This window comes from Penicillium chermesinum (genome assembly GCF_028974085.1).
Source record: "Penicillium chermesinum strain IBT 19713 chromosome Unknown utg000005l:1.0-4115287.0:1.0-4118363.0, whole genome shotgun sequence".
Taxonomy (NCBI): domain Eukaryota; kingdom Fungi; phylum Ascomycota; class Eurotiomycetes; order Eurotiales; family Aspergillaceae; genus Penicillium; species Penicillium chermesinum.
This window is the reverse complement of record NW_026695315.1, coordinates 793,850-815,766: the sequence shown is the minus strand read 5'-3', so window position 1 is coordinate 815,766 and position 21,917 is coordinate 793,850. Positions and strand designations below refer to the sequence as shown.

At 50.6% G+C, this 21,917-nt stretch overlaps 12 protein-coding genes across 12 annotated transcripts; 6 read left to right on the top strand and 6 right to left on the bottom strand.

Moving 5' to 3' along the window:
* Positions 1–253: 253 nt before the first annotated feature.
* N7468_006451 (methionine aminopeptidase MAP1) lies at positions 254–1,584 on the bottom strand (the record flags this gene model as incomplete). Its single annotated transcript, XM_058475747.1, has 3 exons — positions 254–898; positions 959–1,357; positions 1,450–1,584. The coding sequence occupies 3 exons, from the start codon at positions 1,582–1,584 to the stop codon at positions 254–256; spliced, it is 1,179 nt and encodes a 392-aa protein (XP_058328637.1).
* Positions 1,585–1,946: 362 nt separating this feature from the next.
* Positions 1,947–3,837, top strand: bna4 (kynurenine 3-monooxygenase; the record flags this gene model as incomplete). The annotated part of the gene is made up of 3 exons (XM_058475746.1): positions 1,947–2,067; positions 2,377–2,591; positions 2,656–3,837. 3 exons carry the CDS (start codon positions 1,947–1,949, stop codon positions 3,835–3,837), a joined length of 1,518 nt encoding a protein of 505 aa, XP_058328636.1.
* A 278-nt stretch (positions 3,838–4,115) lies between these two features.
* Positions 4,116–5,288, bottom strand: N7468_006449 (WD40 repeat domain-containing protein; the record flags this gene model as incomplete). The annotated part of the gene is made up of 1 exon (XM_058475745.1): positions 4,116–5,288. One exon carries the CDS (start codon positions 5,286–5,288, stop codon positions 4,116–4,118), a length of 1,173 nt encoding a protein of 390 aa, XP_058328635.1.
* Positions 5,289–5,342: 54 nt separating this feature from the next.
* On the bottom strand, positions 5,343–5,961 carry N7468_006448 (Pre-mRNA-processing factor; the record flags this gene model as incomplete). The annotated part of the gene is made up of 2 exons (XM_058475744.1): positions 5,343–5,750; positions 5,845–5,961. The coding sequence occupies 2 exons, from the start codon at positions 5,959–5,961 to the stop codon at positions 5,343–5,345; spliced, it is 525 nt and encodes a 174-aa protein (XP_058328634.1).
* A 778-nt stretch (positions 5,962–6,739) lies between these two features.
* On the bottom strand, positions 6,740–7,387 carry N7468_006447 (cornichon family protein; the record flags this gene model as incomplete). The annotated part of the gene is made up of 4 exons (XM_058475743.1): positions 6,740–6,832; positions 6,890–6,956; positions 7,035–7,190; positions 7,287–7,387. 4 exons carry the CDS (start codon positions 7,385–7,387, stop codon positions 6,740–6,742), a joined length of 417 nt encoding a protein of 138 aa, XP_058328633.1.
* Position 7,388: 1 nt separating this feature from the next.
* N7468_006446 (uncharacterized protein) lies at positions 7,389–7,647 on the top strand (the record flags this gene model as incomplete). The annotated part of the gene is made up of 2 exons (XM_058475742.1): positions 7,389–7,461; positions 7,493–7,647. The coding sequence occupies 2 exons, from the start codon at positions 7,389–7,391 to the stop codon at positions 7,645–7,647; spliced, it is 228 nt and encodes a 75-aa protein (XP_058328632.1).
* A 656-nt stretch (positions 7,648–8,303) lies between these two features.
* On the bottom strand, positions 8,304–11,722 carry N7468_006445 (putative ATP-dependent permease ADP1; the record flags this gene model as incomplete). The annotated part of the gene is made up of 4 exons (XM_058475741.1): positions 10,106–11,722; positions 9,559–10,053; positions 8,608–9,536; positions 8,304–8,540 (listed from the first exon to the last, which is right to left on the bottom strand). Exons 1-4 carry the CDS (start codon positions 11,631–11,633, stop codon positions 8,304–8,306), a joined length of 3,189 nt encoding a protein of 1,062 aa, XP_058328631.1. The 5' UTR covers positions 11,634–11,722.
* A 559-nt stretch (positions 11,723–12,281) lies between these two features.
* Positions 12,282–13,683, top strand: N7468_006444 (putative aminotransferase; the record flags this gene model as incomplete). Its single annotated transcript, XM_058475740.1, has 3 exons — positions 12,282–12,314; positions 12,420–12,883; positions 12,942–13,683. 3 exons carry the CDS (start codon positions 12,282–12,284, stop codon positions 13,681–13,683), a joined length of 1,239 nt encoding a protein of 412 aa, XP_058328630.1.
* Positions 13,684–14,497: 814 nt separating this feature from the next.
* N7468_006443 (uncharacterized protein) lies at positions 14,498–16,550 on the top strand (the record flags this gene model as incomplete). Its single annotated transcript, XM_058475739.1, has 2 exons — positions 14,498–15,331; positions 15,387–16,550. 2 exons carry the CDS (start codon positions 14,498–14,500, stop codon positions 16,548–16,550), a joined length of 1,998 nt encoding a protein of 665 aa, XP_058328629.1.
* A 950-nt stretch (positions 16,551–17,500) lies between these two features.
* On the bottom strand, positions 17,501–17,857 carry N7468_006442 (uncharacterized protein; the record flags this gene model as incomplete). The annotated part of the gene is made up of 1 exon (XM_058475738.1): positions 17,501–17,857. One exon carries the CDS (start codon positions 17,855–17,857, stop codon positions 17,501–17,503), a length of 357 nt encoding a protein of 118 aa, XP_058328628.1.
* Positions 17,858–19,358: 1,501 nt separating this feature from the next.
* N7468_006441 (esterase/lipase family protein) lies at positions 19,359–20,291 on the top strand (the record flags this gene model as incomplete). The annotated part of the gene is made up of 1 exon (XM_058475737.1): positions 19,359–20,291. One exon carries the CDS (start codon positions 19,359–19,361, stop codon positions 20,289–20,291), a length of 933 nt encoding a protein of 310 aa, XP_058328627.1.
* A 62-nt stretch (positions 20,292–20,353) lies between these two features.
* On the top strand, positions 20,354–21,898 carry N7468_006440 (uncharacterized protein; the record flags this gene model as incomplete). Its single annotated transcript, XM_058475736.1, has 1 exon — positions 20,354–21,898. One exon carries the CDS (start codon positions 20,354–20,356, stop codon positions 21,896–21,898), a length of 1,545 nt encoding a protein of 514 aa, XP_058328626.1.
* Between the last annotated feature and the right edge of the window lie 19 nt (positions 21,899–21,917).

The window sequence follows — 21,917 nt, the reverse complement described above, 5'->3', positions numbered from 1 at the left end:
CTGGTTTCGCAAATTTCGCAAAGGCTTAAGTTCAAGGCTTGACGATCGATGTGGGGCTTACGATAAGCATTGCTCAGTAATTGAATGAGGCTGGATGGGATTGGCTCAACTATGCTATTGCGTCAGAATATTCGTATTCTATGGAGAAACGAAATCTGAGTCCGGCATGAAGACATAAACGTGTCGTGAATTTACTTGCAAATGGTATCTGAGTATGATGCAACGCCGCTTTCGATCATTTACCATGCTCCTCTTATGCTGATACGGGCATCGGCACTGGCCCACCTGGAGAGGTTGGCAGGCGAGCCGTGAGAACCTCTACTCCATCTTCGGTTACCAAGAGGGTATGCTCAAATTGCGCTGAGAGGGACCCATCTTGAGTAGTGCTGGTCCAGTCATCGGGCCAGGTGCGGTCGCGGTGAGTACCGATGTTGATCATAGGCTCGATAGTGAAGCACATGCCAGGCTTAGCAGTGCCCACGGCCTTGTTCTTGCCGTAGTGTGGCACGTTAGGCGCACAATGGAAAAGTTGGTTGATACCGTGGCCACAGTAGGTCTTGACAACACTGCAGTTGCGGCTCTTGGCGTGCTTCTCGATGACGTTTCCGGGGTCGCGGAAAAGCATACCGGGCTTCACGAGTTCGATCGATTTGTCAAGACACTCGCGGGAGGTCTCGACCACGCGGACAGCATCGGGGTTTGCGAGCGCCTTGTCGCCGACGTAATAGGTTTCGTTGATGTCACCGTGGAAACCCTTGTGGTAGAGAGTCACATCGATGTTCACAATGTCTCCATCCTCGAGGGGGCGTTGGTCGGGAATACCGTGGCAAATCGTCTCGTTGACCGAGGTACACACTGACTTGGGGAAGTGCATGTAGTTCAAGGGAGAAGGGTACGACTAAGATTCGAGTTTTGTTAGCCGCTTGTCGACCAAATTTGTTGCGCGTATTGTCCTTACCTCGCGTTCAATACAGGCCTTGTGCACAACTTCGTCGATGTAGTCGGTTGTGACACCGGGCTTGACAGCAGCCGCCGCAAGGTCGAGAACCTCACGAGCCAGGCGGCAAACCCGGCGCATACCTTCCTGTTCTTCCTTGTTCAAGATCTTGATGCTGTGCTGGCCAAACAGGCGCTGTTCGGAGCGAGGGATACCATCTCCGGCGTAGTCGGGGTACGGAATAGACTTGGGGACGGTACGACGGGGAGACAGAGGATACACTGGCCGGAGAGAGCCGGTGTACTGGAAGGACGGGAAGGGGTTGAAGAGGCCGGTAGCTGGATCAGGTTCAGAAACTACCTTCGGAATGCGTAGGTTGGAGAGGATATTACTCTTTTTATGGATAGTCTTGTGGTCACTCTGAAGGGTCGAGCATGGTTAGTAACAGATAAACATAACAAGGACTCGCTTCGCGCCACGCGCTACTACCGAGCTTTTGTATGTGCGCTTACCCAGCTTCGCTTGAAACAATCCTGCGAGCAGAAGAAACTGTCCGTCCCCGCCTTCAGACAAGTGGGACACTGCAGGGTGCCGGCATCATTGGCACAGTCGACACCGATGCACTTTCGAGTAACCGCGGCAGCCATGATGCGCTGAGAAGGAGCACAGGCAGGCCGGAGGAATTCGGAGATTGAAATGGGACGAATTGGGGAAGAAAAGTAAGAGTCTCGAAATCTTAAAGATGCCCGAGTCGAAGGCTTCTCGAAGAGACACTAAGCCTAGAATGGACTAGCCCAAAATTTCGCATCGCTGCCTAACCCTCCAGGCCACAAGCCGCCAGGGTCGCCTCCGCCCCCAGGGTCTGAGTCATCAGATCGGACTTACGCCGGTATAACGTTTTAGGAAAAAGAGCAAAAGCCGATGTCGCAGCACGTGATGCCTCAATTGAGCCCTTAAGTGCTTGTTAATCATACCACATCATCCCTTGGGTACTCTCTCCTGCTGAAGAATGACTGCAGTTCCTCCCAAGCAGAAGGTGGTCGTGGTGGGCGCTGGGCCAGTGGGGTCCCTTGCGGCGCTGTATGCGGCTTCCCGTGGTGATGAAGTTGAAGTATATGAGCTACGCGGAGGTAAGTCAGACATGGTTGTTTCTTTGATTGCTGCACCTGGCAGGCCTGTTTGGAATTGCAAGTCGCCGCAAAGAGCGCCCCGCGAAACCACAATGGTGCCCTACAACATGCGCTTGAGGGTCCCGGGAAGCGATCATTTATATAACGCATGCGGCTCACAAGGTCCCTGGCGCCATGTCCAACCGATGTATTGGACAGGCAGATCCTCAAGAAACGCTCTTTTGAAGTCGTGATGCCGTGCTATTTGCTGCATGACCGCTGCGAAATTTCCCGAAGAAAAAAACCAATAACTTTTCCTTGCATCCGTAGATCTCCGCAATCCCGAAACGGTGCCATTGAACTTCACCAAATCGATCAACTTGGCCCTGTCAGAACGTGGCATCAACTCCATCAAACAGGCCGAACGAGATGGGCTCGTCGAGAATGTCCTCCGCGACACCATCCCCATGTATGGCCGCATGATCCACGGCCGAGAGGGCGGATCATTGTGGGAGGCCGCTCAGGCCTATGACGTGCACGGACGGGTGCGTACATGCATTTGCCCTGCATGGGAAATGTTCCGCGATAAGATACTGATCTCTACCCCAGGCTATCAACGCGGTCGACAGGGGTACTCTCAACAATGCCCTATTGGATGAACTAGAGCGGACTCCGAACGTGAAGCTATTTTTCAATCATAAGCTGACGGGTGCTGATTTCAGAAGCAACAAAGCATGGTTTGAGCGTCGCATCCCAGGCGAGACACCCCAGGCCGATGCTCTGGGTGTGGCAGGTCGAGTGCCGGAAATTGAAGTATCCTTCGACTATCTGATTGGCGCTGATGGAGCCCATTCCGCCAGCAGATTCCATATGATGAAGTTTGCCCGAGTGGACTATCAGCAAGAGTATATTGACACCTTATGGTGTGAATTCCGGATCCCGCCCACCGAGGACGGCCAGTTTCGCATCTCGCCAAACCATCTCCATATCTGGCCAGGCAGAGAGTACATGTTCATCGCCATTCCCTCTGCAGACAGATCATTCACATGTACTCTCTTCGCCCCATCAGCGTTCTACGCTTCCCTGGAGGGCTCGCCACAGAGCCTCCAGGCTTCGTTCGATGAGTACTTCCCGGGCGTGTGTCCGGAACTCATCAAGCCTGAGGCTCTCGCTGAGCAATTCGCCATCAATCCGCATCTTCCGCTGATCAGCATCAAGTGCAAGCCACACCATTTCACCTCGAGTGTTGCGATTCTCGGCGATGCCGCACATGCCGTCCTGCCTTTCTACGGACAAGGACTCAATGCGGGCCTCGAAGACGTGCGGGTCCTTTTCGAGAAAATGGATCAGCACGGCGTCTATGATTCTGACTCTTCGGTGTATACTCGCAGCGTTCGTCGGCAGGTGGCGTTCCAGGCGTACACGAACCAGCGCTGCGAGGACGCTCATGCGATCAATGACCTGTCCAAGCAAAACTACCTGGAGATGCGATGGGGTGTGAAATCTCCGTTGTACAAGGTTAGAAAGGCGGTGGAAGAGACTATTGACCAGCGGCTGCCGTTCCTGGGTTGGAAGACCCAGTATGCTCGAGTCAGCTTTAGCAACCAGCGGTACTCCGATGTTGTGCGTGCTGTGCAGCATCAAAGCGAGATGCTAGGGTACGGTCTGACATCCAGCTTGGTCGTTGGATTAGGAGTGATTTCGGTCCTCTTGTGGAAGCACCCGCCTGTGGGAGCTGCCAAAGACGTTTTCCAGCGAGTGGTTGATTTGTGGAGGAAATTCATTGCATGAGCTTGAGTTCCATTATGTTTCTTATTAGGATGGTCTTTGAGCCTCTAGCTAAAGGATGGGGAAGCATGACAGGGTTGCCTTAGGTCGAGTCTCCCCTCTAAGGTCTGTCATAGACAATTGCCCATCCTTTCCAGTGTAAATAGTTTACTAGAAAAGCGTACGTGTGTATATGCGTTGAAGCAGGCATGCTGAATCATATCATTTTGAACGCCCCCGAGGGCGATAATATAGATACGCCCAAAAATTTCCAACCGAAAGACAACTCCCTGAGAGGAGTCTTAATCCCAGTACCTAATGAGACCATCCAGTCCACCAGTGACAACCTTACTTGTCTCCTGCGGATGCCAATCCAAGCAGGTGACTGCACCTCCCTCTTTCCCACCCGCCTGAATTTTGTGGTACATTTTGCCAGTCTTCCAGTCCCAGAAACAAGCATAGCCCCCGCTGTCGCCAGATACAATGAATTGTCCATCGGGCGAGACCTTAATGTCAACAGCATAGCCTGAAGTGTTGTGACCTCGGAAGCTTTTCTTGCGGTTCTGTCGGAACTTATCGGTAGCCCCGTAGACCACAATTTGGTTATCACCAGACTGGAACGCAACGTACTTGCCATTGGGATGCGGCGTAGCACGCGTGAGGGCGAACATGTATGGCTCGGCAATAAACTTGATTGGAACAGGAATGCCGTACTCCCACGCACGCAGAGACTTGTCGTCAGATGTAGTGATGAAACGGCGGTTTCCGTCAACGAAAGTGATGGTGTTGACGGCGGCCAGATGGTGGTCATATTCCTGGACAAGCTCGCCGGATCGGGTGTCGAACTGCACGATCTTCTTGTCCGACATACCAGCCAGGAACTCGTGTGAGTTTTCAGCGCTGGGATTGAAGCGCACGACGTGCGGCGTTTTGCCGGTTGAGAATCGCCCAAGACACTTGCCATACTCGGTATCCCAGAGCTTGATCTGGCGGTCATAAGACCCGGTAAGGAAAGTCTTGCCTGAGGGGTGGAAATCGGTGTCTGTGATAGCCTTCGTGTGCCCAGAGAATGTTCGCAGCAGCTCGCGTTGGTGGTATACATCCCAAATCTTGGCCTTTCCATCCGCTGCCGCCGAGAGCAACAGATGGCCTGATCGAGGGAAAAAGCGCAAAGAGGTGATGGGCTTTGTGTGTGACTTCCAGGTATGCACCAGCTTCTTGGGAACGTAGTTCTTGATGCTCCCCGGCTCCTTGCGCAGATCGATATCCAGGTCCTGGGGAACGTGCATGTATGTGCGGCCCAGATAATCCGTCTCCGCTGAGCCGTGGAACTCGGTGCTCTCCTCCGTTGTAGAGTCTGCTTGGTAGTCGGTCGCCGCTTTGCTCATGGCAGGCATGGGGGGCTGGCCCGTATGACTCCTCCTCGTCTTCCTCCACCCATTCCTCGTCGCTGGCGAGCTCGCGTTCCTCGCCATCGGCAACCTCTACATCTTCGTACTTCAGCTCGTTTTGATATTTGGCCCAGGGGCCTAGGTAGGCGCCTTCCCCTCGACGATACTCGAGTCACCCTTTTTCTGTCGCTTCGCCCGCCATGCTGCTGATGCTTCCTTCGTGGGTTTCATCTGAACGACATCACGACCGCCGTACTGGGACGCCTTATTCACATCACCCACGAATTGATCTGGACGGGTGGGGTTGCGCGTGTAGCCCAGGCTCTGGAAGGTGCGGTGTTGAGCGGCGAAGGTCGCTTCGCTAATAGCGGTCTCTTCCGCAAAGCCCGCTGGTACATTCTTGCGCTTGACGCCATTCCCTGCGTCGGCGGGTTTGAAAGGGTTGGCGGGGCCTTGAGATGGTCGCATAAGATCATCGTAGGTGGCGTTGTAGGTGAGGGCGTTTGACGAGGTGTTCGCAAGGGTCATCTGCATGTGCGCATGATCCTATTCGGCTGTTAGCATTATCTAGATCGTCTGCAAAGCCCAGACTTGGCTTTCTGAGTCGTGAAGAAGGACACGGGAGCTCAGGGAACCAAACCTCTGTATTGACTTCTGGAGCCGCAACGATCGTAGTCGCGGTCGTTAAGGAGGACTTAGGCATGGTAGGGGCCTCATCGCCAACAGATTCATAGCCAGCGCCAGGTAATCCTGACATTGTGTCGTATTACTCCAGAGGAATCTGGAGCTCTCACGCGACCGATAAGTTGAGTAGAGAGGTTGTCGGAGGATTTTTACGGGCGCGCGGAGAGGCCGTTAGTGAAGACCGCGAACCGCTCTGGGGAACCTTGGGACGATTTGGGACAGGAACAAGCGTATCTCCTACCCAGATGGTACAATGGCCTCAGGCTGGTCTATCATATTAGTACTGTTTTTATCTAAACCTCGATATTCCCATACGCAACACTGAATATGTTTTCATAATGAAGGTGAAAGCTTAACCAAACTGGGTATCGTACGCTCTTCATTGCCAAACCGCTTGGAGGTATATACAACTCACAGGCCGAAAGACACCGCAGGAACACAGGACGGACAGACAAGTGTAACACAAAATAAAAGCATGACGCCAGAAGAGAATACACTAGTAGGCCTCTTCCAAACGCCCGCTCAAAGCAATCAACACCACCACTAGCCACAATCTCTATCATCTCCGAATATCAGCAACGACCGTCTATCTCAAATTCGAAGACAACAGAATCTCGTAATCAAGTATTTGGTTTTTATCTGCTCCGAAAGCCAGGTATAACTCAAGGACCCTCAATTTTGCAAGGCAATTGACATCATATCCCCCAGCAGCAAATATAGATTAAAGACGTGGGCATCATGAAGACGGCATGAAACGCGACATGTCTCCGAGATTAATTTTTGTCGAGAAAACGTTTAATAAGCTAGACAGGACGGCCGTGGCGCATAGCATACTCGGTCTGGTCGCGAAGTCAGTGTCCTTCGTCACGGATGAGAGCGACAATCATGCTGTAGAGGTAGAAGAAGAACATGAGGAGGTGGAATCCTAGCTTAATAAACGATTCCTGTAGCACGAGGGTCAGTATGGGGCCTTTATTCCAAACGGGATCACTTGAACGAACCTTCTTGTGGACATTCAGCTTGCGGAAAATCTCGGTGGCATCCAGAAGGTGCTGGTTGTCGTAGATCCTATACGAAAACCTCAATTAGTCCTTGGTTTCGACAGATAGATGGAAAGGAGGAAGCCGAAAAAGGGTGGTGACTAACTTCTTCGCATTGAAAGCGAGGAGAGGCAAATTCAGAATAATGGCGAGCCAGTAGCCATTGATGATGAACAGGAAGGTGAGGAAAGCGTGGACAGCGGCTTCGGGGATGATGTAGGCGTTCAAGCGGTTGCAGAGGTCGATGGGGTTGATGTAGTCACTATGCAGGAAGAGAAGTCAAAGTCAGTGCCATGTCGCTGTGAAATGTGGAGCTCCAGAGTTGAACTGGGAAACCGCAGTTGGAAGTAGCACTTACCACTCAAGATCACTGTACATGATCGTGAAGAAGACCTGGAGGAAGAGGTTGACGGCGTTGATCAACACCGACAACAGGTAAAGCCACGCTTCGCCGGACATGATGGAGACGATGCGAAAAGGAGGAGGTCGAGACTGGGAAACGGATAAGTTCTGTGCTCTGTGCTCGGTTGGAGGTATGTGTGAGGGTTCTGGGAAGTTGCTCAGTCCGTTCGGACAGCAAGACCAGAATTGGAGACAAGTTTTGTGGGGTTCTTCGTATCTGGGGCCAGGGGCATCGCGTGTACCCCTGGAGGGAGGTTATCGAGGCGCACTCACAGAAGATGGTCCGGGTAATGCCTAAGCTTGGGCAGAAGGGGTAGAGTCGTGAGGGCAGAAGGTTGAGGGGGGGTTAGGTTTGCGAATCCGACTGAACCTGAAGTGGTCGGCGGTGGGCAGCAACTGCGGGCATTAGCGCCATCGTTAACCGGAGGGGCTGGGGAAACCCCATTCGCCACTCACGAGGCGCAAGACTCCAGCAACACCGCTTAGAGGGAGTTTGATTCTAGCTAAAGCTCCAGGAAGGGTATTTCTGCTTATGTAGCTCATTTATGGAACTAGCATGTCTGCTCCCCCACCGGAATTCTTTGAGAGGAACATCGCTGCCCGCAGAAAAGCTCCGATTAGCCGCAATGACGCCTACAAAACGCGTTGGCCAATGCAACCCATCGGATGAGAATATTGTCGCCGGACCCGAATCTACTTGCACATCAGGGCTTTCGAGCTGCCGGGGCGCGAATATAAATTGTGGATACAGAAGTCACTCTCTATTTCAAAGGTATAGACGATCGTAGTATGATCTATGTACATCTGATCGGCCTTCGGTTTCTGGTCGCGATTATTCTTGAATAATGTTTGTTCCTAGTATTCATAAACCGATCCAAGATTGCAAAGAAAGAACCCCGGAATTTAAACATGACAAAATGGAAATGATGGCCCTGCAGCCATCTTCTCAGGACTGAAGCGTCTAGCTTCTCGCTTATCGTTTCTCAACAAGAAGGAAATGCATGGCTGCATATGCAATCACAATAAAGACGGCTGAGATGACAGCAAGCCCACCAACATCGTACCAATAGGCGAGATTGTCGAAGCCGAAGGCACTCAAGATTGAGGCGCCCGGTACCTCGATATCCAGCCCGTACTTGTGATCAATGAGGGTGAGAAAAGTGACCTCGTTCACGATGAGAGCCTCGAATCCATAGTGGAAGATGGAAAGCTGCATTTTGTGTTAGTCGAAATCTCACAGTACTTTCCCGGATGAGCGGAGTGCGGATGATACTTACACTTTGTAGCCATAGCGCAGACGCTGGGATTGCGTCATGGTTCAACAGGAGACCGGCGAACAGCAGACTGAAGAGCATAACCAAACTTCCGATCAGATTGGCGACACCACCATCACGGAAGACGATGCCAATGAAGAGACAAATGTTGGCCGCGGCCAAGTTGAACAGAACAAGAATCAACATGAACCGTGAAAACTCGGGCCACGCAGGAATGAGCCCCGTCATTGGATAAACAATGACACCCATGATGATGGGAGGAATTAGTCGCAGGGGTACAATATCAAATAGCACCTTAGACGCAAAGTACGTGATCGGATGGTAATATCCATTGGCACGCTCCCGCACAAACAGTAGGCGCTCGGTGGAGAATACCGTGAGACTTGTCAGGGTGCTGAACCCGAACAGGGCAAGGATGAAGAAGAACAGACCGAGGCGGTTCTGGAAGCCCTTGATATCGTCTGTCAGACCGTAGAAGAGGTATCCAGCGAAGACGGCAAGGAGGATCGAGATGGCATAGTGAGTGAGCATCAGCATGGGATTGCGGTAAAGATTTCGCCAGGTACGTTGAGACAGAATCAAGAATTGCCGTCCCAGGCTGATACGAGCAAAGCCTTGGGGCTGACATTGCACGGGTCCACCCAGGGCATCCGAATTCGTGGAACCGTTAGCAGCCTGTGCACTTTGCACTGCAGCCACGATCTCGGCGTGGACGTAGCTGGCCACATCAGATTCAGCGAAGCTGCTGACGAGGATATCAAGGTCACTTTGGCCAGGGGCGGGCGGAGGAAGCTGATCTGGATCTTCTAATACTTGTGGGGGGACATCACCCTGTTGGCGCGAAAGACGCAGCCATTGGTCTGTGTTCTCGACGGTCTCGAGTGTGGCGTCTTCATCATCAGTCTTGGTGTTCCGGGGCTTGTTCAGCATAACTTCGGCGAGAGTAAAGTTGACGTTCTTGTTGCTGCTTTAATGAGAGCTTGTGCTTATGCATCGATCGCCGAGTTGGGTCTGTAGTACCGCTGGATGTCTCCTCGAAGCTCACATTTGATGCACTCGCAACAGATTTGATGGCTCTCAAACTACTCGAAGCGGTCTTAGGTGGCCTTCCTTCCACCGGAGAATTCATTTCGTCCGTGAAAGGTTGGCTGCCACCAGCATGCATGGTCAAATCAACCAAGTAGTCAGCAATATTGAAGCCCGGCGGGCAAGAGTAGCCGATTTGGTCAAAATACGCCTGGCAAGAAGAGAAGGGACCCGAGTATACAGTGCGCCCTCCTGCAAGGAGGATCAATCGATCGAAGAGAGCAACGATATTGGAGCGAGGCTGGTGGATGGTGAAAATGACAGTACGGTTATACGTTTTGGCCAACGTGACGAGAGCACTCAACCACATTGAATGCGTTGAATGCATCCAGACCGCTGGTTGGTTCATCCAAGAACAAGATACTAGGGCTGGTGACCAATTCGCAGGCAATTCCGACTCTGCGCTTCTCGCCACCAGAAATGCCACGGCCTTTCCCTTCTTCAGAACCGATAATCTGGTCTCTGATATGACCAATCCCAAGTTGCTTTTCCACTTCATATACCCTTTGCTCCTTCGCTGCTCTAGTCATATCCCTGGGAAGTCTCAACAATGCACTGGTGAGGATAGTCTCATGAACCGTCAGGGTAGGAAGCATCGTATCTTCTTGATCAACAAAGCCAATCATGCTTTTAAAATCCTCATGGCTCATCTTCTCGCCATTCACGTAGAAGTCACCATGGACAGTACCACGCTTATTCTTGCGGGCTAAGATGTCCAAGAAAGTGGTCTTTCCGGCTCCAGAGGCTCCCATAATAGCAGTAATCTCACCGGGAGTGGAGGCGCCCTGAATATTCGACAGGATTTCTTTCCCGTTTAGATCGTAGGACACGTTCTCCCAGTATAGAGCCGCTTGGCGGTGCTCAGATAGCAGTTTTGCTGTATCGTCGTCCGAGTCGTCTGACAGAGAGAGACGAAGGTAGCCACGACGGGCAGCTCGTCGAGACAGATACCAAACGAGCAAGATGACGGCCACGACAAAGAGGCCACAGCCAGCAATAACACCTGCAATGAGAGGGGTATTGATCTTCTTGACAGGCCGCTGGTAGCCTGGCAAGTCGGTCTTATAAAGACACTCTCCGGCATTGCAGGAAAGATAGATGCTGGGCTCACCGAAGAAAGTCTTGATAAGACCGTTCATCTCCTTTTCTGAGAAAGTGCTCTTGGTGCCTTCGTTTGTCGCAGTCGTCGTGAAGGACGCGGGTCCCTTGATCAACTGGTCGAGGAACACCCCAATGTCGACCGAGCCGTTCTCACCACAGAGGAAACGACCGGGTATACACCTGCAATCCATAGTTTCGCATTCGTAAGCGGTGACATTCTGATCAGCTTGAACATCCATGTTCCAGTTACACTTGTCTAGACCACAGTAGAATGATTCTTTCTGTCCGACCCAGAACTGGAAATTACAGGTGTGATCTTCAGCAGTGCAGGAGAAGGTAACCTGTGGCTTGCGATCTCCAAGCTGATTCAAGATACCCTTGTTGGTCACGTCACACATCTGAAAGTTCTCCTTGACTGTAACACCATCCTTATAGCATGCTCCGTCTTTGCCTTCGGGCATCATCGCATCGCAGGCACTGTCCTGCTCACAGACGTTGCAGTTGATGCCACCCCAGCCATCTTTACATTCGCAGGAGCCGCCCGTTCTTGGGAATCGATTCTGGCCATCAGCTAGGGAGCCACATGTTGGTGTGAGGCAGTCATCTCCGCCGAAACCGGGAGGGCAGGAGCATTTGCCGTTGTATTTGTTGCAGTCGGCGAAGTGGGTGCAGTTGTAGGAGTCGAGTTGACAGTTGAAACAGGACGGGTTGTCGGCGGCTCGTTCAAAGATAGAATCGGGTCTGTACATCAAGTTTGCATCAGAAAAGTCCTCCCACACTGCATATGCGGTCGTCGGGGTCGCTAGAGCGATCCCCAGAAGGAAGGTCAATGCCGACCGCATGACGAGTAGGGATTTAGCTTGAATCCCTGTCAACGAAGCCGTCACAGAGACCGACGACCAAAGAATAGGTGCGAGGATCGCCGGCAACACTTAACGAGAGGGTGAGCTAAGCATGGGAACTGGCACTGGTTGAAGAGTCTAAGGGAGAGTTTAAGGGAGATGCCGAGCGGAGGTCAGGCCGAGCAGGTGATGATGACGCGGGCGGAGAGGCGGACACCTTAGCGCCAGGAACCCGTGGACAGCACCCGCAGGGTCATAGGCTTATCATTGGAAGATCGCTTGTTTTTGTTCTTGCACGAGGCTTACGTAGCATTAGGCAATATGTAACTAATACGTTGAAGAGATCTAAATACTGTTTATCACGGTCTATCAGCAGCGCAAGCTCATTTACCATTCCTCCCTATTTCCTAAGGGACCCTATGCCTATGTCCGCATCCTAGTATATCCATCACGTCCGAATTGGGGCAGCTCCAGCTCTTTGCGTGCGGGGATGCCACGTGACTCCCGTACTCTTTGTTTTTAGGTTTTTGTGTAGTAGAGCACATCTTCCCCTGTCGTCGCAGGCAACAGCAGTGCTCACGACAAAAGCAGGCAGTAGCCGTCAAGGAAACTAGGTTTTTTACCCAATAATTGGGGATAGCCAGCATCATGGTGAACATTAAAGCGTTCGCAGTGGAACAGGTATATTTTGCTCCCCCTCGGCGTTCCCCCGGGGCCGTGTGACCCGCGCTTACTCTGGACTCTTGTCCTATGAGGTGCTCTGAACTGACTCTGACGGACTATTAGTGGATGGACAAGTATGAGATGATCGCTAAATACAACACTGCCGAGACCTGTTGCGCTTCTCTCTCAGTGGATGACCTGCGGGAACTTTCTGAAGACAAAGACTCCAATCCCCTAGCCCAGCTGCAAACCACCAAGCTCACATATGGAGCCATTCGAGGATCCGAGAATCTGCGTCAGACCTTGGCCAACCTATATTCCGCCAAAACACCCACTCCACTTCCAGCGGACAATGTCCTGATCACTCCTGGTGCTATCCAAGCCAATTTCCTTGCTCTGTATACCCTAATCGGCCCAGGCGATCATGTCATCTGTCATTATCCTACATACCAACAGCTGTACTCGGTTCCTGAGTCATTGGGAGCCGAGGTCAGTCTGTGGAAATCGAAGGAGAAAGATGGCTGGCAGCTTGACCTCGACGAGCTGAAGAAGCTTATTCGCCCTAACACTAAGATGATCATTATCAAGTGCGTTGGATTAAGAAGTCGGACAGATCTGCAGGCACTAACGCGACCGCTTTCCCAGCAACCCCCAAAATCCTACTGGGGCCATTATCTATCGCGATACGCTCGAGGACCTGGCCGATATCGCACGCGAGTCCTCCATCATACTGTACGCTGACGAGGTCTACCGCCCTCTGTTCCACAGCATTAGCCCCGCGGATCCGCAATTCCCTCCCTCAGTTCTGTCGCTTGGATATGAGAAGACTGTCGCAACCGGATCAGTATCAAAGGCATACAGCCTAGCTGGACTCCGCGTAGGCTGGATCGCGTCGCGTGATCGATTCATAATAGAGGCATGCGCTGCTTCGCGAGATTACACCACCATCTCGGTGGGTCAGATCGATGACGCGGTGGCCAGCTTTGCATTAGCGCCGGAATGTATCCATAACCTCCTGAAGCGAAATCTCGATCTCGGCCGAACGAATCTCGCTCTTTTGGAGAAGTTTATTGAATCCCATCGCTGGGGATGCGAATGGGTCAAGCCCCGCGCTGGCACAACCGCATTTGTTAAATTTTCCAAGATGGGTAAGCCTATTGACGATGTTGTATTCTGCGAGAGGCTGCTTGAGAATACCGGGGTAATGCTTGTGCCTGGGAGCCACTGCTTTGGCGGAAGCAAAGAATTCCAGGGCTACGTTCGCATCGGCTATTGTTGCGAGACGAATTTTCTCGAACAGGCCCTCGAGGCCTTGGCAGGATTCATGGAGGAAGGATTCGAAGACGTACCTACGTTAAAGAAGAATACTGTCAAGGCCCCTGAATAATTGCAGTTGCATCCAATCAAGTGTATAGAACCATAGCGCGCCAATATTTTTATCTGCATTTTAGGGTTACATAGCCTGCTTCGCAACAGACCTGCTCATAATCCTTTCTACTGTCGTACTTCAACTGACTGAAAGCACAGTTTTGCAGTATGTCGGTCTTATCCATCCAAGTATCTAGACTCCCAAGGTGGACTCGCCGATGTGGGGAAGCAGCTGCGGAGCAGTGATTAGCACGGCCAATAATTCAACCCATGTGAAGTGTCACTTTGCGCCGAGATGCCGGCGCTAGACCAGGACTGGTTATGTACGCAAGCTGGCAATGATAACAGGGTGAAATACAGTCTTAAAAAACCGTCTTAAAATGAGAGAAATAGAACTGTTGAGCCTATATTTTGACGAAGAAAAACATAAGAAAGAAAGGGACATCATCCTAACGGGACCGCAGTCAAGTAATCTGAGGCATTCTGTACAAGATTGTGGCCACTTGGAGGTCCACCGGGAGGCATGTATTTGCCCCGAAGCAGCGATCCCGTGGCGGGTCTTCACGGGGACCGCGGCATCACGAAACCGCTTTCTTTCCTTCTTTATTCCCTGACAACCTTGCGACATAATCATCCCAGCCCCTTCCCTTTAACTGCGCTCCACTCTCACGGTGGCAAGTGCTGCTCTAATTTTGCAACTACCACGGCAGGTCCAGCTCTTGCAGCTTGATTGTCCGCATTCGCATTGCTGGTTCTAGCCTCGATAACGCCACAACTGCAATTATGTCACTGCTACCAATACCGAGTAAGTTCCGTCAATCCATTGTCATTCTATGACCTTGAAATTGCTGGAGGATCCTAATGACAACCTTTTCGCGGCAGGTATTCCGTGGAGCATTGCTCTCCCTGCCGTCACAACCGCATATGCCTACCTGAACGCCAAGTACTCCATATTCTACGACCTAAATCTGATCAGAGGACTGCTTAAGATGACCTTGAAGCGTCGTCTTGCGGAACGTGGCGACCGTCTGAACATCTTCTATGTCTTGGAAAACATGGCTTTGAACCCTGCGACTAAGGACCACGAATTTATTGTCTACAACGGCCAGTCATGGACGTCGCATGAGGTCTATTTAACGGCACTCCGATATGGAACATGGTTCAAGACAGTGCATGGGGTGCGACGAAAAGAAATTGTCGCCGTTGACTGCATGAACTCCTCCACCTTTATCTTCATGGTTCTTGGGCTGTGGAGCATCGGAGCTGTTCCCGCATTTATCAATTATAACTTGACTGGCAAGCCTCTAGTTCACTCTGTCCGCACATCTTCAGCCAGGCTTCTTTTCGTGGATGAAGAACTTCGCAACAATTTCCCGTCTGAGCAGCTAGAAGTCTTCTCTTCCTCCGACTTCCGCGACGGGAAAGGGCCCGTTCAGGTCGTTTTCTTGACATCTGAAGTGGAATCGCAGGTTTTGGAGACGGAGCCCAGGAGAGAAGATGATAAGGAGCGAGCGGGTGTGCTACCACGCGACATGGCGTTGCTGATCTATACCAGTGGCACCACAGGTCTCCCCAAGCCGGCTATCGTTAGCTGGAACAAATGCTGGGCTGGCAGTTGCTTCGTAGCTGACTGGATGGAGCTTACGAAGGAAGATCGGTTTTATACAGTGAGACATATCCCCGCCTTTCTTATAATTAACCCTTGCTAACGATCACCTCCAGTGTATGCCTCTGTATCACTCATCAGGCTCTGTCTTGGGATTTATAACTTGTCTGATGGCGGGCACCACATTTATTATTGGCCGAAAGTTCTCAGCAAGGAATTTCATGAAAGAAGCTCGGGAGAACCATGCTACTATCATCCAATACGTGGGTGAAACTCTCCGATACATTCTGGGTGCACCGCCTCAGACTGACCCGGTGACGGGAGAAAACTTGGACAAGAAGCATAATATCCGTATAGCGTTTGGCAACGGCCTACGCCCAGACATTTGGAACCGTTTCAAGGATCGCTTTAATGTTCCCACCATTGCCGAATTCTATGCTGCGACGGAAGGCACTACTGGGTCATGGAATCTTTCATCCAACGACTTTGCCGCTGGTGCAATCGGCCGGAACGGCATTATCGGTGATATGGTCCTCGGCCCTGGTTGTGCCATCGTGGACGTCGACCACGAGACGCAGGAGCCATGGCGAGACCCCAAAACAGGGCTGTGCAAGAAGGTTCCTCGTGGCGATCCCGGCGAGCTTCTTTTTGCCATCGATGCTACTGACCCCAGTGCCAACTTCCAGGGCTACTTCCAGAACGAGAAAGCAACCCAGAGCAAGATCATCCGTGATGTCGTGAAGAAGGGTGACGCGTTTTTCCGTACTGGTGACATGGTTCGCTGGGATCGCGATGGCCGTTGGTACTTCTCCGATCGCATCGGTGATACTTATCGCTGGAAGAGCGAGAATGTTTCGACGAACGAGGTTGCCGAGGTCATTGGTGCTCATACGGAGGTCCACGAAGCCAATGTCTACGGCGTGTCTCTGCCCAATCATGATGGACGTGCTGGTTGCGCCGCTATTGTCTTCAATGAGCAGCTGACCAAGGGCAGTGGGTCCGATACAGCTTTGGAACCGGCGAAAGCCACTCTGGACAGCTTGGCTGCCCTTATCCTCCAGCAACTACCGCGTTTCGCAGCTCCATTGTTCGTGCGCGTGATGTCAGAGATGCAGTCGACAGGGAATATGAAGCAACAGAAGCATGTGCTGCGAACTGAGGGAGTGGATCCTTCGAAGGTATCTAAGAAAGACCGTCTGTACTGGTTACAAGGGAACACATATGTTCCTTTCACAGCCCGGGACTGGGATCGGTTGAATGGTGGCCAGGTGCGCCTCTAGATCATTCCAGAAGCTTTTTTCTTCGAGTTTAGATGACCTTCAGCCTATGGTTTTATTCAAGCGTTGAACCTTCAAATGTCAATCCCTTATGGATACCCTGCACTATTATGAAGCAACAATTGACGATGCCGAACCAAAATATCAGCTTCTTTCGATTAATCCCCCACACTACCTCGGGTATACTGAATTAAAACGTGGGGTAAACCATTCCGAAGTAATAAACGCGGAGGATATTCCGTACAACCCACTAGTTGGGAGGTTGCGAGGAATGAAATGCAGCGAATTCCTGTGCGGATCTTCCAAGGGTCCCGCTATTCCCGCCATCAAGGAATGTTTTTTCATCTCATATATGAGGTTCCGGCCTTCTGAGTATCATGGATGCACTCAAGAGCAAAATAATCCATGCCCCCCAAAAGAGGCTTGATTTCAATAAGCGCTTGGTCTTTACGTGATTCTGTCTGACAAGATTACAACTGAGCACACTGCTCATCACGAATGGGAGACCCGAGATACGATTGAGCCAAGTGCTGCCGATTCTCCGATTGTAAGTACTGCTGGTGGTTTGGTCATAAGTGCACAATCCGAGATCTCACAAGTACAGCATTGGTCCTCCCTTCGAAAACATATCATCTTACTACAATGCGAGTTTTACGCCTTGGGGCCTGGCTTTGCAAGCGCAATCCTGATCCCAGGGGCGAATGACATTGCAAAGAATTCGACGTTACGTCGCAAAAAGGCAACATATCTGGTGGCGGTCCATGTCCTCTTCCTAGGCACGGGAACGTTCGTCTGAATCCCCGACATTTCTTTGAGCCGTTCCTCGTGCTCCAAGCGCCTCAGGTTGTACTCGTTGCTTTTGCATATGGCGTTACATTTGCAATCGTCTCAGTCTGGCTGTCCACCATTGTGCCGATTGCCCTGGCAAGGATATACGGCTTCGGCCCGGTAGCTCAAGGTCTTTTCTTTCTTGGGCCGTTGATCGGTGCGTTGCTAGCGGAGCAGATCATGGGACCGATGAGCGACTGCGTTAACAAGCGAGAGCGGCAGAGGATTTCCAGAGCTTCCAGTGGGGAGTCAGAAAGATTTGAACGTCTTCTTGTTGGCATGTCGGGCTTATACTGGCCATATCCGGAGTCCTGATCTTCGGTTTCACGCTGGAAAACAAGACACATTGGATCAGTCCATGCACGAGAGTTGCGATCGCAAACTTCGGACTCCAGGTAGTCACGAATCCTCTCAAGACTTAGGGTGTTGACTGCCTCCAGGCTTATTCTGACTCTGTGCTCCAGCTTATCAACACCGTTCATCGAGTCATTTCCTTCAGTGTGCCGTTCTGGAGTCCGAACTCGGGTGAGAAGTTTGGATACGGTCTTGGATATGGGTTCGAGGCAATTATCGTTGCAGTCTTCGGGCTTGGGTGTCTTTTGACGTTATGGAAGGGTGCATCTTGGGGAGCAGTCGTGCGGCTGAGGGTACTTGGAGAAGTCCTGAATCATCAATCATCGGAGCAGGGAATATGAAAGTGGGCAAAGGATTTTGACACTGGTGAGGTTAAGCAGCGATCCAGAGAAGAATCCTAGATTAGCGATCTGGAGCCGTCAATATTCGATCCTAAAGTATCGCAGATCATCGATCGATACCGAAGTCGTGAATCTTACAGATTTCGATCTCTTGGCTTTCTTCCCGTCCGTCTACCGACTAGCAGAGGCAAAAACAGTTCAACAGATGATTTCAATGTCCTTAGCATGTTCCAAAATTCATCCTTGATACACCAACCGCGCAAAAGTCTGTGTGCGCTCGAACCCATTACCATCACCCTAACAACCACCTACATTTTTATTTTCTCGCCTACACCTCCCCCATGGCATCGATCACTATCAATCTGGAATGATTTTTTAGCAAGATAGCAAAAAGATCTATATGACGAAAGATATACAGGTTTGGTTTAAGAAGCACAGGATATACGTTAAAGATTGGTCTGTATCCTCGCCTGATCTTAACCCTATTAAACTGGTCTGGAAAATACTAAAACGTTGTCTTTGTGTATTCAAATATAGACGAGAAGATCTGAAGAGGATCGGGCTTATCTTAAAGAGTGTATTGATGCTGCATAGGACGTGTTAGACTAGACGAAGATTGGTACGTTAATATTGAGTATAGGAAGAAGGAAGGATAGATAGATTGTATACGAACCAGGGTTATCATACGAAATATTAAGCAAGACAACTCTGTAACTATATAAACCTGATTATTCAGCATATTGAATTTAGTATGATCCAATAAGGATTGGTGGTGTAGGATATGTAACCACAAATATACATAAGTATTTGATGGGGTAGGTGAAGCGGTATGCACACAGACTTTTGCCCCCTATTTACATCCCTCCCTTGTCGCTCGCTCAGGTTTAGACTGAGATTGCAGCCTAAGATTAGCTAACCGCTTGAAGTGTCTGACTTGAACCCCATATCGGGCCAATGAGGTGCACAGTGTAGACGCCCACCTCAACTCCACCTCCCAAAAACTGTATGCCCAGTGGCTCCGGCATGCCTGCGGCTGCAGGGTGGCAGGGATTAAGAGTGAACACGTCAAGTATTGTCGCCCAGCCCCGCACCTGACTTAATCTCGAAGAGCCCCCATTCCAAATTTTCCTTGCGAGAAATGCTTCCGTCGTGACCCAGCGATACTGGACTGCCTCTGTTAAATCACTGCTTGAAAAGTCAGGATCCAATTTGGTGCCTTTATCACGACAATTTCGTCCCCTTCATGTTCAAATAGCTTAGCCCAGAGCTTTGAACTCGCCATAACACCATGAAAAAGCTTCGAAATCTGATCAAAGGGGAAAGCCCCGCGCCTTCTGAGGCCGAATCTGAACAACCCAGTCACGCGGTGGCCTCGATCGAACCGACAGAAGATTTCGCCGCACCGTCCTCTTTTCCAGAAGGAATCAAAATTCTACATGACTGCCAAGATGCAACCGTTGACATTTGTTTTATTCACGGCTTAACTGGAGACCGAGAGAACACTTGGACCGCCGACGGGCAGTCTGCACCATGGCCACGCACCCTTCTTCCACCAAAGCTCACCACGGCTCGTATCATGACCTACGGCTACGACGCCTATGTAGTCCGCAAGTCAGTTGCTGGAACCGAACGACTGATTGATCATGCTACGAATCTTGTCCATGATCTGACTGCCGAGCGAGCAGAGCATAATGCGTCATCTCGTCCACTCATTTTCGTCACTCACAGCCTGGGCGGTCTGGTCTGCAAGAAAGCTATACTGTCCTCACGTCACAATCCCGAAGCTCACCTTCGGAGCATCTTCAGTTGTACTAAAGGGATAATTTTCCTGGGGACCCCCCATAAAGGGTCGTGGATGGCGGACTGGGGCAAGATTTCAGCTAAAGCTCTTGGTGTTGTCAAGTCCACTAACAAGTCACTTCTCGACATCCTCCAGACTAAGAACCAACTACTTGAGGCCATTCAAGTTGATTTTTGGTCCATGATCCGGGAGCAGCGAGAGGGTGGTCGATTAATTGAGGTCACCTGTTTCTATGAAACATTGCCCTTATCCATAGTTGACAGGGTTGTTGTGTCCAAGGAGTCGGCTGCCCTTGAAGGCTACAATTCAATTGGCATTCGAGCGAATCATCGCAACATGGTCAAGTTCGATACCTCTGATGACAATGGGTACAAAAGGATTCTTGGGGAACTGGTCAGATGGGAACGGGACACAAGGTGACTATTGCTTGCCCCGTATAACCTAGCGTGTCTCTGCTAAGAATTAAAAGTGACACTTATGTTATGGATGATCAAGACCGCCAGGTTCTGAATAAACTATGGAGGAGTGATCCCAAAAATGAAAAGAAACGTATTCAGAATACCAAGGGTGACCTCCTGAAAGATGTATACGAATGGATCCTCAGCAATCCTGACTTCAAAAGATGGCTGGATGGCCAAGAGCATCGAATTCTTTGGATCCGTGGAGACCCTGGAAAAGGGAAAACTATGCTGCTGTGTGGCATCATTGATGAACTGCAACTTTCAATCGGGGAATCAAAATTACTATCGTTCTTTTTCTGTCAAGCTACCGATCCAAGACTCAACAACGCCACGGCTGTACTTCGCTGCCTAATCCGCCAGCTCATCGACCAGCAACCATCTCTGATCTCGCATTTGCGAAAGAAAGCTGACAAGTATCAAGACATATGGTCCTGGTACGACTTATTGGAGATTTTCACTGAGTTCGTAGAGGACGAACGGTTGAAACCTACCTTCCTGGTGATTGACGGTTTAGATGAGTGTGGCGATGGTCTTACAGAGCTGTTCACGATGATCATGGAACATTCTTCGTGCCCAAAAATCAAATGGGTTGTTTCCAGTCGCAACTATGCCTCTATTCATGAGCAACTTAGCCGTGCCGCACAATTATCTCTTGAGTTGAATGCTCAGTCGGTCTCTGACGCGGTTGAACATTATATCCAACACAAGATGAGGCAGTTGACGCAGCGGAAAATGTGGAATTCCGAAACACAAACTATCGTACGAGACCACTTGACTCAGAACTCAGGCGGCACATTTCTCTGGGTGGCTTTGGTTTGCGAGCATCTCATGAAAAAGTCTTTCCTGTATCCTACTACACAAATGAAGCTATTCCCCCCTGGATTGGATGCACTATATGAGCGCATGTTGCAGAGGGTAAGTGAATCTGATGGGAAGGACTTCTGTCTAAGAATCATCGCCTTAGCTGCAATGCTCTACCGACCGATCACATTATCGGAACTGCTACACTTTGTTGAAGTTCCAGAGGATGCGCGCGATCATGAATTAGACTTCCTGCATCATGCCATCGTCCTATGTGGATCGTTCCTGGTAATTCGTGAAGACACTGTGTACATCGTGCATCAGTCAGCGAAGGAGTTTTTGGACAAAAAGGCGGCTCAGAAGGAGATATCATCCGAGGCTGAAGAAATACATTTCCATGTGTTTTCAAAATCAATGGACGCCATCTCTGAAGGGCTGGTTCGTGACGTCTATGGTCTACGTGCCCCTGGATATTCGATCGATCAGGTCAGGTGCCCGGTTCCCGATCCGCTGGCCACAATGCAGTATGCCTGTGTCTACTGGGTCGACCACCTCATCGAATGCTATAGCCGAACAGAAGTCTATGGAAATTTCAATGATGGCAGCTCGGTTGAGACTTTCTTTTGTAAAGATTACCTTCATTGGCTCGAAGCACTGAGCCTTTGGAGAATATTACCAACCGGGATAGCTTCAATCCTGAAGCTCAGAAATTATTTGGAGGTGCGTGTCGTGGTCATCATAAACAACGGATTTCTTTTAACTTAAATATAATCAGACTTTGGGA